This window comes from Sorex fumeus, unplaced genomic scaffold, assembly GCF_029834395.1.
Source record: "Sorex fumeus unplaced genomic scaffold, SorFum_2.1 ptg000011l, whole genome shotgun sequence".
NCBI lineage: Eukaryota > Metazoa > Chordata > Mammalia > Eulipotyphla > Soricidae > Sorex > Sorex fumeus.
In genome coordinates this window covers 3,953,779-3,967,794 of record NW_026606068.1, presented here as the reverse complement: position 1 = coordinate 3,967,794, position 14,016 = coordinate 3,953,779, and the positions used below count along the sequence as shown (strand labels likewise).

General features: G+C 57.6%; 1 protein-coding gene across 2 annotated transcripts in view; it reads left to right on the top strand.

The window, feature by feature from the left end:
- Nucleotides 1–5,092: 5,092 nt before the first annotated feature.
- Nucleotides 5,093–14,016, top strand: part of PLOD1 (procollagen-lysine,2-oxoglutarate 5-dioxygenase 1) — a 35,742-nt gene continuing 26,818 nt past the window's right edge. Inside the window, exons 1-5 of one of the 2 annotated variants that reach the window (XM_056110863.1) lie at nucleotides 5,094–5,219; nucleotides 6,101–6,148; nucleotides 10,701–10,792; nucleotides 12,056–12,186; nucleotides 12,674–12,837. In XM_056110863.1, the coding sequence (XP_055966838.1) occupies nucleotides 5,144–5,219; nucleotides 6,101–6,148; nucleotides 10,701–10,792; nucleotides 12,056–12,186; nucleotides 12,674–12,837 (511 nt within the window). In that variant the 5' untranslated portion in view covers nucleotides 5,094–5,143. Of the gene's footprint in view, nucleotides 5,220–6,100; nucleotides 6,149–10,700; nucleotides 10,793–12,055; nucleotides 12,187–12,673; nucleotides 12,838–14,016 lie in introns of both variants that reach the window. The other variant, XM_056110864.1, reaches the window with a different exon arrangement.

Here is a 14,016-nt window from a genome sequence, read left to right as displayed (position 1 = left end):
CCAGCGAGAGTATGAGCATTCGTCCTTGGAGCTGGATCGTTGTCCTGCCTCCAAGTTTTTGAGATATTAATGTTAATGCAAGCCAATAAGCAAGGTTCTTTGACAGCAAGTGGCAGTAAAAATGAGCTCATGTAACTGCTGTATAAACATCTGTGTCAGCCAGAAACTTACAATGATCATATTATCACTTGCTGAAATCATGTTTTCGCCTACTGTGTCAATCTATAAATTTTCAGCTTTTTAAAATAGATTGTTAGATTCCTGGATCAAAGAGAAGGCTCATTATTTGTACTTGTGTTCTTGTTCTTTTTTCTTTTTCTTTTTCTTTTTTTTTTTTTGCCACACCTGGTGGTGCTCAGGGCTTACTCCTGGTTCTGTGCTCAGGAATAGCTACTGGTGGGACTCAGGGGACCATATGGAATGTTGGTGGCATGTTGGGGGTTGAACCTGGGTTGGGTGCCTGCAAGGCAAACGCCCTCCCCACTGGACTATATCTCTCTGGGCTCAACTATTTGTGTTCTTAACTCCTCTATCACGCCAATGTACCTGCAGGTGCCAAGGCTGCTAAGGTTTTGCTTTTTTTTTTTTTTTTGTCACACCCAGCAATGCGCAGGGATTACTCCTGGCTCTGCACTCAGGAATTACTCCTGGTGGTGCTTGGGGGAACCATATGGGATGCCAGGGATTGAACCCAGGTCGGCCATGTGCAAGACAAACGCCCTACCCACTATACTACCGCTCTGGCCCCCAGGCTAGGGTTCTGAATCTCAGTTCCTGCTTTTGCTAGCAATCGTTCCTTTCCTGGTCCTCATCCATCCATCAAGCAGGGATAACAGAGACTAGAGAGATAGTATAGTGGATAGGGCACATGCTTTGCATGCAACCAATCAGGGTTTGATCCCCACCACCAGAAAGATTCCCCAAGCCCCTCCAGGAGTGATCCCTGAGCACAGAGCCAAGGGTGAGCCCTGAGCATAGCCAGTGTGGCCTGAGAAAAAAGAAAAGGCTCAGAGAATGTGCACGAACAACACACAACGAGATTTGTGTACTGCCTGGTTTAGAATAACTACCCATTATTTATCTTTTTACTGAGAAAAATAAAACGCCTGTGCAAAATTCAAAATGATAGAAAATGAGTTAAAAATCTTTCTCCCAGGACTGGAGAGATAGTCTAGTGGCTTGGGTGCTAGCCTTGCACACACCAACGTGGGTTCGATCCCCAGCATCCGATATGGTTGATTCCCCGAGCACTGCCAGGAGTAATTCTTGAGCGCAGAGCCAGGAGTAACTCCTGAGCATTGCAGAGTGTGGCCCCCCTCTCAGAATTTTTTTCCTCCCTCCTAAGGCCTCAAGTCATTCTATGGCTCTTCCTGGATAGAACCACTGCTACCAATTTTTTTAATATTCTTATAGAATATCCTATTAGCTTAAAAATCCATATATGTGTGTGTATATATATATATATGTATATATATATCATCCTCCCATTGTTCATTGATTTGCTCAAGCGGGCCTAGTAACGTCTCCATTGGAGACTTCGTACATATATATGTATATATATAATTCCTTTCACAGAAATAGTAAAGGTGCTGGAGTGATAGCACAGTGGGTAGGGCGTTTGCCTTGCACATGGCCTACCTGGATTCAATCCCGGTATCCCATATGGTCCCCAAGCACCACCAGGAGTAATTTCTTTTCTTTTTTTTTTGCTTTTTGGGTCACACCTGGCGATGCACAGGGGTTACTCCTGGCTCTGCACTCAGGAGTTACTCCTGGCGGTGCTCAGGGGACCATATGGGAAGCTGGGAATCGAACCCGGGTTCCCCGCATGCAAGGCAAACGCCCTACCCGCTGTGCTATCGCTCCAGCCCCAGGAGTAATTTCTGAGTGCAGAGCCAGGAGTAATCCCTGAGCATCGCCGGGAATGACTCAAAAAGTCAAAAAAAAAGAAAAGAAAAAAGAAAGGAAAGAAATTGTAGTATATAATTAAAAAAACACGCAGCTTCCTTCGCTTAGAGGAACAGCTTAGGCATTCTATTTTTATGAATATTACTAGGAGGACTAAGTGCCAGTGGGACAAACTGACTATGAAAGGGAAGAAGCCACTGCGGCCATTCGCTGGAACCAACCCACCCTTCCTTCTTCTGGCCAAGGAAGAAGAAGACAGAAAAAAAAAAAAAAAGCAACTGAAAGGGGAGAAGCGGCCCATGCCTGCCCCAGACGGCTCTCCCTCCCAGCCCCGTCCCGGGGAAGCTGGGTGCGGCGCCTTTAAGGGTCCACACACGTGCAGCACGTACATTGTAACTTCTGGGGAATCCGGCGGGTGGGGCGGCCGCCGCTGGTTAAAGGGACAGGCCCTCCTCTTGGAGGGACCGCGGGCAGAGAAGGGCGGAGGCGGCTAGGTTCTCCAGGGCACATCCTTTCTCGGCGTCTCCAGAGGCCAGCAACTTCAGAAGTTGATTCTCCCTCCTGATTGTCCTGGATTGGAATCGCAGGCGGTGGGATCTCAGCCAAGGAAGGATTCTGCTGTTCACAGTATAATCAGTATAGAAGTTCTCCGTGGATCCTGCAGCAGGGGGATCACAGCGGGGTTCCCATGCCCCTCCCTTCCTGTGGCCCCAGGCCCTTCTTGGAGCCTGTTTCCTTAGGTCACATATGTGAACAAACTGTTGAAATTGTTTCATTTATTTATTTGGGGGGGGGAGGGCACATCTAGAGATGCTTAGGGGTTATTCACTCAGGAATCACTGCAGGCAGTGTTTGGGGGACCGCATGGGATGCGGGGAGATCGAGCCAGGGTTGGCCAGGGTTGTCCCTGTGCAAGGCAAGTGCCCTACCCACTCTGATATCTTTCTGGAGACCAAGATTGTTTGACCTTGAACTCGAACTTGAACTCACAGGGAAAACCTGGGATAAGGCAGATCTTTGAAACTCCATCATCTTGGGCTTATTCTCTTCCCCCTGCTCATCCCTTCTTGAAGAAGCTGGAATTTCAGTCTGCATCCTCCTACATTGAAAAACATCCGGTGGGTTCTGGCAGGGAGTCTGTCCCCAGCTGCAGACACACCCCGCCAGCTGGTCCCCTGGGGAGGTAGAGACCCTGGATTGCACTCAGCCCACTTCCCTTTCTCGCTTGTGGTTGTGAACTTGTATCTGGGCCCTTCTGCACCTCACCTCTGTGTAATGAATACAGAGCTAGAGAGAGAGCTGATTCCAGGCTAGTCCCTATCTTTGAAACATATGTGTGTTTGGTTTATTCAAACAGTATATAGTCATCTGTTAAAATTTTTTTTCTGAAGGGGCTGGAGTGATAGGACAGCGGGTTGGCCGTTTGCCTTGCACGTGGCTGACCCGGGTTCGATTCCCAGCATCCCATATGGTCCCCCGAGCACTACCAGGAATGGTTTCTGAGTGCAGAGCCAGGAGTCAACCCTGAGCATCGCCGGGTGTGACCCAAAAAGAAAAAAAAATTTTCTGAAAATAAAGATAAATAAGAAGAAAAAAACTACTTGGAAACAATTATACACACTATATACATAAAATACTTGTAATAACATAGAATATTATGATAATACAGGACGTAGGGGTGTGGCTCACTGGTAAGCATCTGCTTTGCATCTTTGCAACAGAAAATTCATCCCAAACTCAATGAAAAAGAAATTGTCTAATTCCGACACCTAACAGCTATCTCTGTAAAAGTTTCGCTGTCATTTTCTTTTGGCACTGTCTCAACGCACTGTTTCATTTTTTTTTTTTTTTCCTTTTTGGGTCATACCTGGTGATGTTCAGAGGTTACTCCTGGCTCTGCACTCAGGAATTACTCCTAGCAGTGCTTGGAGCATCATATGGGATGCTGGGAATTGAATCCAGGTCGGCCGTGTGCAAGGCAAACGCCCTACCCACTGTATTATTGCTCCAGTCCCCCAATGCACTGTTTCTGAGACAGCTCAGTAGGCTGAGTTCATGCTTTGCAGAGGCTTAGTTTTGATCTAGGGGTAACCACTGAGCACTGCTGGGTACCCCCACCCCATTCTCCCAAGGGAAGGGAAGGAGAAGAAAGAATCTACTTTAAGTCAGTTCATACTATCTAAGACACTGTCACCCTTTGTCCCTTTGTTAATGCTTGATCCACTGAATGGAAAGAGCTTCCCGCCAGCCTCTGAGGGCCTCTTCCAAGAAAGGGAGTTTGCCCCAGAGGTGGGTGTCCCTAGTCCATGTCTGGGAAGGGACCTGCCATTGTTCTAGATGACCCTTGCTTTGTCTGTCTGCATTGTTAGTGGGGTTTTCTTAGATCCCTCTCGGGAAGACCTCTAGCCAGCCTTGTCACTGTGATGGCATTCAGCACACTTTCTGTGCTTACCAGGGACACAGAAGCAGATCATTATTATTTTTTAAACTTCACATAGAAAAACAGTTTTCTATTTTCTTGGTTTTGGGGTTACACCCGGCGATGTACAGGGATTACTCCTGGACCTGCTCTCAGGAATTAATCCTGGCGGTGTTGGGATGCCAGGGATTGAACCTGGGTTGGCCACATGCAATCGCCCTACCCGCCAGACTGTCTCTGGGGCAGGCAGAGGCAGATTGACTGACTCCCTTTTGAGAATGGGAGCAATCGAGGTGATTCCAGTTCTGCATTTCAGGAGCCAAGAGAATCAAGGACCAGATGAGACTGTGGGTGCTTGTGAACCCATTCCAGCACCCCGACTCTGCTGCACTGGGTGTGCCCAGGGACTACAGGCCTGTGAGAAGCTCAGGCCTGTTGAGGGCTACCCTGGGGCTGCAGGTAACAGGTCATTAACCCTGCAGGAGCCAAGGCCCAGCCGCTGAGAGAACTCCTGCTAGTCAGCCGGGGAAACTGAGGCTGGCGAGCCCACCAGGCCTGGGGCGCGGACTCTAAGGCAGAAAAATCGCCTCGCCTTAGCCCCCCATTTCCTCCGGTGCTTGACCCCCTTCCAGGCCTCTCCTGGGAGGGCTGGAGGCGGGAGGCCGGCGGGCGGGCGGGCGGGAGGACCCGGCGGGCAGCCCGTCCCCGGCCGGGTGGACACCGCCCCCGGGGCGGTCCCGGTGCGTGGCAGCAGCTCCGCGGCCCGTCGCGAACTTTCCAGCGCCGGGAGCCGGCAGGACGTGCTCGCCCGCGGCCATGCGGCCCCTGCTGCTGCTGACCCCGCTGGCCTGGCTGCTCCTGGCCCAGGGCAAGGGCGACGCGAGGCCCGAGGGTGAGGCGCGGGCGGGGGCGAGGGCGCGCGGCGGGGGCGGGGGCGGGGGGCCGGGCCGGGGGCGCCGCTGTCCCCGGGCCTGGGCTGGGCTGGGGCTCCCGCCGCTGCTGCTGACCACCGACGCGCTGGGCGCTTGGACAGGTGGTGTCCACCCGGCCAGACATCCCGCGGGGAGCCGGCCCCTGCCCTCATCACGGTGCACCTTGGGGAGCCTGCAGGCAGCTTGTTCACCCCTTCTATCAGCCGGACCCCCCCCCTCCCGAGGGCCCCCCCAGTTAACCCACCTACCCTCCACCCCCAGCCAACCACCAGACTGTGGACCTGGGAACCAGGGACCCCCCCCCCAGAGGGGGCGGGATGCTGGGTGACCCGGGCAGTTTTGCTCCCCCTAACCCTTGCCCCCCAGGCGGCTCCTAAAATACCGTAGCCCCACCTGGGCGTGGTGGGCACCAGTGCTGGGGATTGGGGTGCAGTGATTGGATTTCACTCTCCGGGGTGGGCGCTGGTCAGACACAGACTATGCTGTTCCCTGCATATGCCCCACTGCGTGGGACCCCCTGTTCCCCACTGCTCATCCTCCTGGGGGCACCCGGGAGACAGGGTGGGTAGGAAAGGGGTTCATCCGGGGCCAGCGGTGAGCCCCGCTTCCTGAGTACCCCGTTTGAGCGGGTACTGGCCACGTCTCCTTGCTGTGGCTCGGGTGGCGCTTAGCCGTCCCCGGGAATCTTGGTTGGACCCTCCCTGAGGGTTCCTCAACCCTGATCTCTTACATGGACTTGCCAGGGGTCCGCTCCAGGCCTGGTCAGGCTGGGCCGGGGTCCTCAATAGACATTGTCCCCTGGGTCTCTCTCTTTCTGCTCATGTGGCTCCTGACACCCCAGACCTTCTCAGGAGCGAAACTCCAGCCGCCCACCAAGATGCTCAGGGAGGTGAGTCGGGGAGACCGCGTGGAAACCAGGTTCCAGCTTCCGGGTCCCCCAGCGGCTGACGGAGAGGGACAGTGGGCGTGTGGCACCCCCCCAGCGTCCAGGCTTGGGGGTGGGGGGTGCACTGAGACTCTGCAGGTCATTCTTCTAGACAGGAAGCAGAGCAGAGATTTTTTTTTGTGGGTGTGCCCCTTGGGGCCCCCTTTCTGTGTCCTGCATGGAAGCTGTGCTCCAGCCTGGAGCCTGGGTGGACCGTCGTGAAACAGAGGGGCTCCCACGCACATCACGGCCAGCTGTGTCCAGCGGCGGCCGTCGGCATCCCAGGCTCCACCCAGACCTTTTAGATGAGTAGGGAATCGAGAGCCCCCTTTGCAGCTGGGCAAACTGAGTCCCTGAACAGTTGGAGACCTGGGCCTGGAGCACAGCTGGGGGGTTAGTGTCAAGGGCTGGGATGAGCAGCCACTGCTTGGTCCTGTGACCTGCATCCTGATGGGACGTTGAGACCAACTGTGGGGGCATTCAGGGGCCTGCTGGCCAGGAGAACACTGAGAGAAGCCAGATGTCAACTGCCCTGCACAGTGCTGGGGAGGGAGCCCTGAGCGCCCGCCCAGCCAGCCAGCCTCTCCCTCCCCACTGAATGTTCCTTTGGGGTGGGTGCAGGGGCTGGGAGGGGCTCAAATGGAGCCTTGGGACTGCTCTGGGCCACACCTCACACCTCACCTGGGCAGGGCACACGGTCACAGAGCCGGGCAGTTGTCACTGTCCTGCCGGGAGCTTCTGGTCCAAGGAGGCTACCAGCTCCTCAGCTCAGGGGACGCCAGTCTGATGTGGGAGGTGACCCTTCCTGGAGAGCCCCCCTCTGAGGGTGAAGATGGTGTCCCACCCAGGGGAGCGCCCAGACCGGATGTGGGGGACAGGCAGAGCACTGCCCCACCGCAGACTGCTGTTGGGCTGGTCCGCTGACTGTTTCTAGAGGCTTCCAGAGGCTTCTAGAGGCTTCCTGCACTTGGATTGGCCAGAGTCTGCTGGCTTTTGGGGTGGGGCCTTGGGGTCCAAGACTCGGAGCTCTCGGCTGGATGTGGTCCCATGGGGCTTCTATTGAGGTCACGTTGCCCTACTGCTGGCCCTGGAGCTGCCCGTTGTGTTGGGGGGAGGGACACCGGGAGCCTGAGGTCGCTGAGCAGCAGGAACGAGGGTCGAGGTGAGTTTGGGGCTTTCCTGGGGGCCCCCCACCCGGGGCCCCCCATCTGCTCTCTCTGCATCATTCTGCTGGGCCGTGCTGGGGGCTTCCCTCAGTGCCTCTGACAGCCAAGCGCTAAGGCAGCCTCCCCCTCACCCTGATACCTGGCCCAATACCTTCCAGAAGCTTCCTCAGCGCCCCTGCACCCCCACCCCCCCATTTAGCCTCCTCAGAAAAGTAACCACTTCCTCTCCATTCCTGATGCCCAGGGCACCTGCTGCTTCCACCCCCACCCCCAGATTCCCTGCCTTCTAGAAGGTTCTCTGGAATTGGAGCCGGCCAGCTGGGCTGGAGCACATGCTAAGCCATCTCAAAGCATCAGCTGGAGGCTCCTCCCGGGATGCGGAGCTCGGGCAGGGAGGCACAGCCCCCCTCTCTGCCTCGGTCTCCCCTCCCCACCACCCCTCGTCACTTGCCCACCCAGTGCATAGCGGCAACAGAGCCCTTGGCCAGGGGTCGGTGAGGTCCAGCATGTGCCCACTCCGGCTTCTCTGGCCTCGGGCAGGTTACGGGCTCAGTGAATGTGCTTGCCACTGTCGCTGGGCCCTGGGCCCCTTAAGACCAGACAGTGCTCTCGCAGTCTGTCACTCTCAGCCCCAGCCAAGGGAGGGCGAGGGAGACCCCGAGAATCACTCTAGGGGTTGGCTGGCCCCCCCAGGACGAGCTGCTGTGTCTCCTGCTGGGCGAACAGAAACTGCTCAGTAAAGGACAGAGGGGATGAGATTCAGGAGGGCTTCCTGGAGGAGGTGGGAAAGGAGTGCATTTTGGTGGCCAGGAAGGGGTTGCCGGGGACATTTACAGAGGCTGCATCCATTGTCCAGGCCTCTGCATGGGAGCCTAGAGTCTGGCGAGGAAATGGTTTCCACGTGTGGCCCGTGGCAGAACTGACCTGGGTCAGACAGAAAATCGCCCAGACTCCGGGGCTCTGGGGCCCTCGGGGAAGTGGGAGCTTCTGGGCCCCAGATGCTGGGGCGCACAGGCAGCTCGGCTTCTCCAGGGCCCCAGGGTGGGTCCTTGGTACGGTCGGGAGGGGAGGGGGCTAGCGGGGGGGGGCAAGGGGGTGTGCAGGGAGGGTCAGGCCTGGCCTGGTGGAATGAAGGGTGGGGACAAATGTCCAGGGCCCCTGCCCTGCCTCTTCCTGGTGTGCTCTGACAGTTCTCTGTTTCAGTGGGAAGCGTGTGTGTGTGTGTGTGTGTGTGTGTGTGTGTGTGTGTGTGCGCGCACACACACACACATGCGTGGGGGGAGGGGGGCATCTAAGGCCGAGAAAAAAGTCCCCTGTGCAGAAAGTGCCATCAGAGGCCACCGGGGAGGGCAAGGCCCCTTCCTGGCTCCCGCCAGCTCTAATGACAGTGGGGGAGGGGGCGGGGCAGGGCGGGCATTGCTGCCCCGGCCCAGGCTGGCTTTTCCCCACCCCTGAATCCCTGAAATGTGACACTCCTGTCCCAGCAGCCCCTCAGTGTGAGCCGCTCCCCTCCACACATGCCAGGTGAAACCAGGCCTGGGCCCCATCCAAGCTCACCCCAACTCACTCCTGCCAGTCCCTGCCGCCTGCCACTAGCCCCCTGCAGGCTGCACAGCTGGACCCTGTGGCCGTGAGGAGGGGTCCCGCAGGTCTTCTGCCTAGAAAAGGGTTGTTGGATGGAGCTGGAGTGATAGCACAGCGGGTAGGGCATTTGCCTCGCACGCGGCCGACCCGGGTTCGATTCCCAGCATCCCATATGGTCCCCTGAGCACTGCCAGGAGTAATTCCTGAGTGCAGAGCCAGGAGTAACCCCTGTGCATCGCCAGGTATAACCCAAAAAGCAAAAAAAAAAAAAAAAAGGAAAAGAAAAGAAAAGGGTTGTTGGGACCCCAAGGAAGTCAGGTTCAGCCGAAGAACCATGAACCGCTGAAAGGGACGCAGGTGAGCCCTGAGAAGGCTTTCTGGAGGTGGTGTCAAGAAGAGGGAAGAGGTCCCTCTCAGTGGTCTGGGGTCCTGGAGGCAAGATACTGAGGGTTAGAAGGAAGAAGCCCTGGAGGGCAAGGTGCTGGCAGAAAGTGGCCCTGTGACTGGAGGGAATGAATGAGGCCTGGACCTTCCCAGAGGACCTTGAATGCTGGGGAGGGGGTTTGGGTCCCAGTGGACGGTTCTGAGCCAGATGCAGGCCCACTTCCTCCATCCTGCTCTCCGGGCTCAGCCTGGCCACCCCTGACCCCGGCAGCCTGGGAGGTATGTCCTGCAATTAGCCCTGTTTTTTTTTTTTTTTTTTTAATAATTTTCTTTTCTTGGTGGGGGCCACAGCTGCTGGAATTTGGGGGCTGCTCCTGGCCCAGAGCCATGTTGAGGAGCAAACCCACAGGGCGAAGCTTGCACCCCAGCCCTTAAGGCCTCTGGCCCTCTAGTTCATATGATGCAAAGGCCAGAGATTTGTGCCAGGTGACCCAGGTAGGAAGGCTGAACCAGGATTCTTTATTGTTTTAAATTTTTTTTTGCCTGCAGGGAGGGGCTGGAGCGATAGCACAGCAGTAGGGCGTTTGCCTTACAAGCGGCCAACATGGCCGACCCGAGTTCGATTCCTCCGCCCCTCTCGGAGAGCCCGGCAAGCTACCGAGAGTATCTCTCCCGCACGGCAGAGCCTGGCAAGCTCCCCGTGACGTACTCGATATGCCAGACACAGAAACAACAAAGTCTCCAATGGAGACGTTACTGGGCCTGCTCGAGCAAATCGACGATCAACATCAACGGGAGGGCCTTTATCTTTTATCTTTATCTGCGGGGAGGGGCGCCGGGTGGGTGTGAGGCACACCTGGCTGTGCCATCTCTCCAGCCCCATCCCTGCAAGGCCCGGTGTTTGTAAAGTGACTCAGTTGCTCTGGCCTAGGGCGGATTTCCAGCTGGTCTCTCCTCCTGTGGGACTCCCGGGGTTGCAAGACTGTGTGAGTCTCTGTAGGATCTTGAAATTGATTAGTGATGTCTGCTGTGGGCGCAGGCCTGGCGAGGCCTGACGTTCTCTGCCTTGTGCCCGGTGCTTGGCCTGTCCAGATGGGCCTTCCTGGTGTTCCCTCGGCCCCCCTGTAGAAGGCTGGAGGCACTTAAGTACAGACACTCAGACCACGTGGCCAGTGCTGGCTCCTGTACTCCGGGTATTTCCGCCACACTGGACACTCACCTGGTGTTGGAGGTTACGGAGACCCAAATCATGTCCCATTAGGCCTCGCTCCTGGGGCCTGTGGCCTTCTCTCACAGCCTGACCTGGCGAGCACTTCACAGGGAGCAATCGCTGTCACCTCCCCCTTCCTCCACTCCCACTCACATCCCTTCTCTGTCCCTAGACAACCTTTTAGTGCTCACGGTGGCCACCAAGGAGACCGAGGGCTTCCGACGCTTCAAACGCTCTGCCCAGTTCTTCAACTACAAGGTCCAGGTGAGGGCTGTGGGAGAGACAGAGACGGCGGGAGTTGGGGAGAGGCGGGGGGGGATGCCTGAGAAGATGTGGGGGCCCCAGAGGAAGCTGGTGGGCGCCTCAAAGATGAAGCTACGTTGGAAGTATAAAGGAGGTTTATGGGGGGGGCTTAAAGAAGGTTCTGGAAGGGCTGCAAATGTGGGTGGAGGTGCGGCAGAGGGTAAGAGGCTGGCCCATGTGGGTCATGCAGAGGCCCCCTGGGCTCAGGGTCCAGTAGCACTGTAGCACTGTCCTCCCTTTGTTCATCGATTTGCTCGAGCGGGCACCAGTAACGTCTCCATTGCGAGACTTGTTGTTACTGTGTTTGGCACATCGAATATGCCACGGGGAGCTTACCAGGCTCTGCCATATGGGCAGGATACTCTTGGTAGCTTGCCGGGCTCTCCGAGAGGGGCGGAGGAATCAAACCTGATCAACTGCGTGCATGGCAAACACCCTACCTGCTGTGCTATCGCTCCAGCCCCAGGGTCTGGTATCAGCACTAAAGGACCAGGCTCGTGTCCTACCTGCCAAGGTCACAGCCTGCCTCTGTCCTGTTTTCAGGAAAACTCATCTTCATTTAGTCAGTGTGCCTCAGACATACAGGAAGGGCCAGGGAACAGAGGGACGGGCAGGGCAGACAGTCACCGTCCGCTTCACTCGCAGCCTCATAGCATGAAGCCAGAAAGTGTAGCAGCTCACATGAATGAAAGACGAATTAGGGGATGGTTTCAGGGGTGGCTGGATCCAGGAGCTCAGGCAGCTGGTGGGGCTCAGCTTTTTCACCTCTGAGCCCTGTTTTGGTTTCATGTGCTGGAGTGCTCATACTCTAGTCTATAGGGTGGCAAGAGGACGGTCGTGCATCTGCAGACTCAACAGACTCAGCTTGGGGCTGGAGTGATAGCGCAGTGGGTAGGGCGTTTGCCTAGCCAAGTAGCTGACCGGGATTAGATCCCTGGCATCCCATTTTACGATCCACCCGTGCACTGCCAGGAGTAACCCCTGAGCATCACCCCATGTGATCCCCCCCAAAATCTCAAAAACAAAAAACTCCCCAAAAGACCCAGTTTTTCAATCTCAGCAGCTCGTCCCCTAGAGCAGAAGTCCCAGGGAAGCTTCTGATAGGCCCTATTGTGTCACGTGGGCATGGGATGGAGCCCATCTGATTGGCCGGGCATGGGCACGTGGGTGCCGGGGCGGGGCCGAGTGCCTCGCGGGGCAGGTGTTGAGGGTCTGTCTTTGCAGTCGCTGGGCCTGGGGGAGGACTGGGACGGGAAGGAGGCGGCGGCAGGAGGGGGGCTGAAGGTGCGGCTGCTGCGGAAGGCCCTGGACAAGCTCGCCGGCAAGGAGGACCTGGTGGTGCTCTTCACGGACAGGTAGGTGGGGCGGGGGCTGGGGGGTGGGGGCCAGGGCCCTGATGGGTGCCTGGACTGGAGACCTGATGGGTGCTCGGATCGGGGTCCTGATGGGTGCCTGGGCTGGGGCCCCGATGGGTGCTTGGAACAGGATCCTGATGGATGCCTGGGATGGGTGGTCCTGATGGGTGCCTGGACCAGATCTCTGATGGGTGCCCAGGCCGGGGCCCTGATAGGTGCTCCAGCGCCTTGGGGAGGAGTCCCTCTAGCCCAGGTCACTGACCCGCTCACTCTCCTGGGCAGCAGATGGGCAGGGGCCTTCCCTGCGGCACCAAATCTTGCTTTGCTGGAGAGAGGGGGCAGGGGTGCTGGGTGTCCCTGCCTGGCCAGGGTGGGGTGGCACCGTGGGTGGAGTTGCTGCCCCTGGCCTGTGGCCCCGGCAAGCTCAGGGACCCAGCTGGGGTCAGCTGCCCCTGCCCTGCCCTGCCCAGCTCTGTTCCGCCCCCAGCTACGACGTGGTGTTCGCCGCGGGGCCCCGTGAGCTCCTGAAGAAGTTCCGGCAGGCCCGGGCCCGCGTGGTGTTCTCGGCCGAGCAGCTCATCCACCCCGACCGCAGGCTGGAGGCCAAGTACCCCGCCGTGCCCGACGGCAAGAGGTTCCTGGGCTCGGGAGGTGAGGGGCCACACGGAGCACTGAGTAGGGAGCTCTGTTGTGGATGTCTGGTTGGGGGCCACACCCGGCGGTGCTCAGGGCGGACTTCTGGCTTAGTGCTCAGGGGTCACTCCTGGGGGGTTCAGGGAACCCTGTGGGGTTGGACTGGGATTGGCTGTGCCTTAACCCCGGCACTGTGGCTCCAGCTCCGGATCTGCTAACCCTTCACCCCGCTCCCCTGCACACCTTCCTCATTAAACAGCTGCCCAAGCACTTTACAGGGCCGGGTACCTCCCCTCCCCTCTCCCCCTCCCTCCCCTCCCCTCCCCTCTCCTCCATTCCCCCTCCTCCTTCCCCTGCCCTCCACCCTGCCAGCAGTTTAAGCCCCTCCCACCTCCTGCCCACCCCACAGCTGACCGCCCCTCCAGCCCCTCCTCCTGGAGAGTGGCCCATAGGCGTGCCCAGCCCACAGGCTCATCCTGGGCTGCTCCTGCTGGCATCTCACAGTCCAGACGCCTGGCACAGGGGTCGGGCTGTCCCTGGGCTGCCCCTTCCTCTCTGTTTCTTTCCGGCTGTGTGTGCTTCTCCCCAGGGACCTGCTTCCCCAGTAACTGCAGCAGGGCTGGGAGGCCCACACGGGCACTGCATGTCCCCTGATCCCCGAGCTGGCACCAGAGTCCTTCCCAAATAGACATCTGGGTGCTGCCTGGCACCCTGGAATAGACACAGGAAGGGGAGTCCCGGTCTCTGACCCCTTTCCCCCCAGTGACCAGGGCAGAGACTGCACACATCTCCCTGCTCCTGCCTGGAGGCTCCAACACACACACACACACACACACACACACACACACACGCACGCACGCATACACGTGCATGAAGACCCATGTACACACGCACACGTGCACACTTGCACACTCGTGCATGCACACAGGCAGATGCGCACACACACATGTACACATGCAAACACACATGCACACACAAACACACACGTGCACACTCTCTCATGCACACACAGTCTCTGCAGGACCCTCAGACTTTTCTGGTCCTGATGAAGATGACTCAGTGCCTCATCACTGTCCCCGCCCAAGGAAAGGGACTGTGACACCTCCCCGGCCCTGTGCCCAGGCCTGGTCTTCTTCCCCTGACAGTCTGTGCTCAATAACTTAGACTCCGGTCGAATCCGCTCATCAGCCGCCTCTG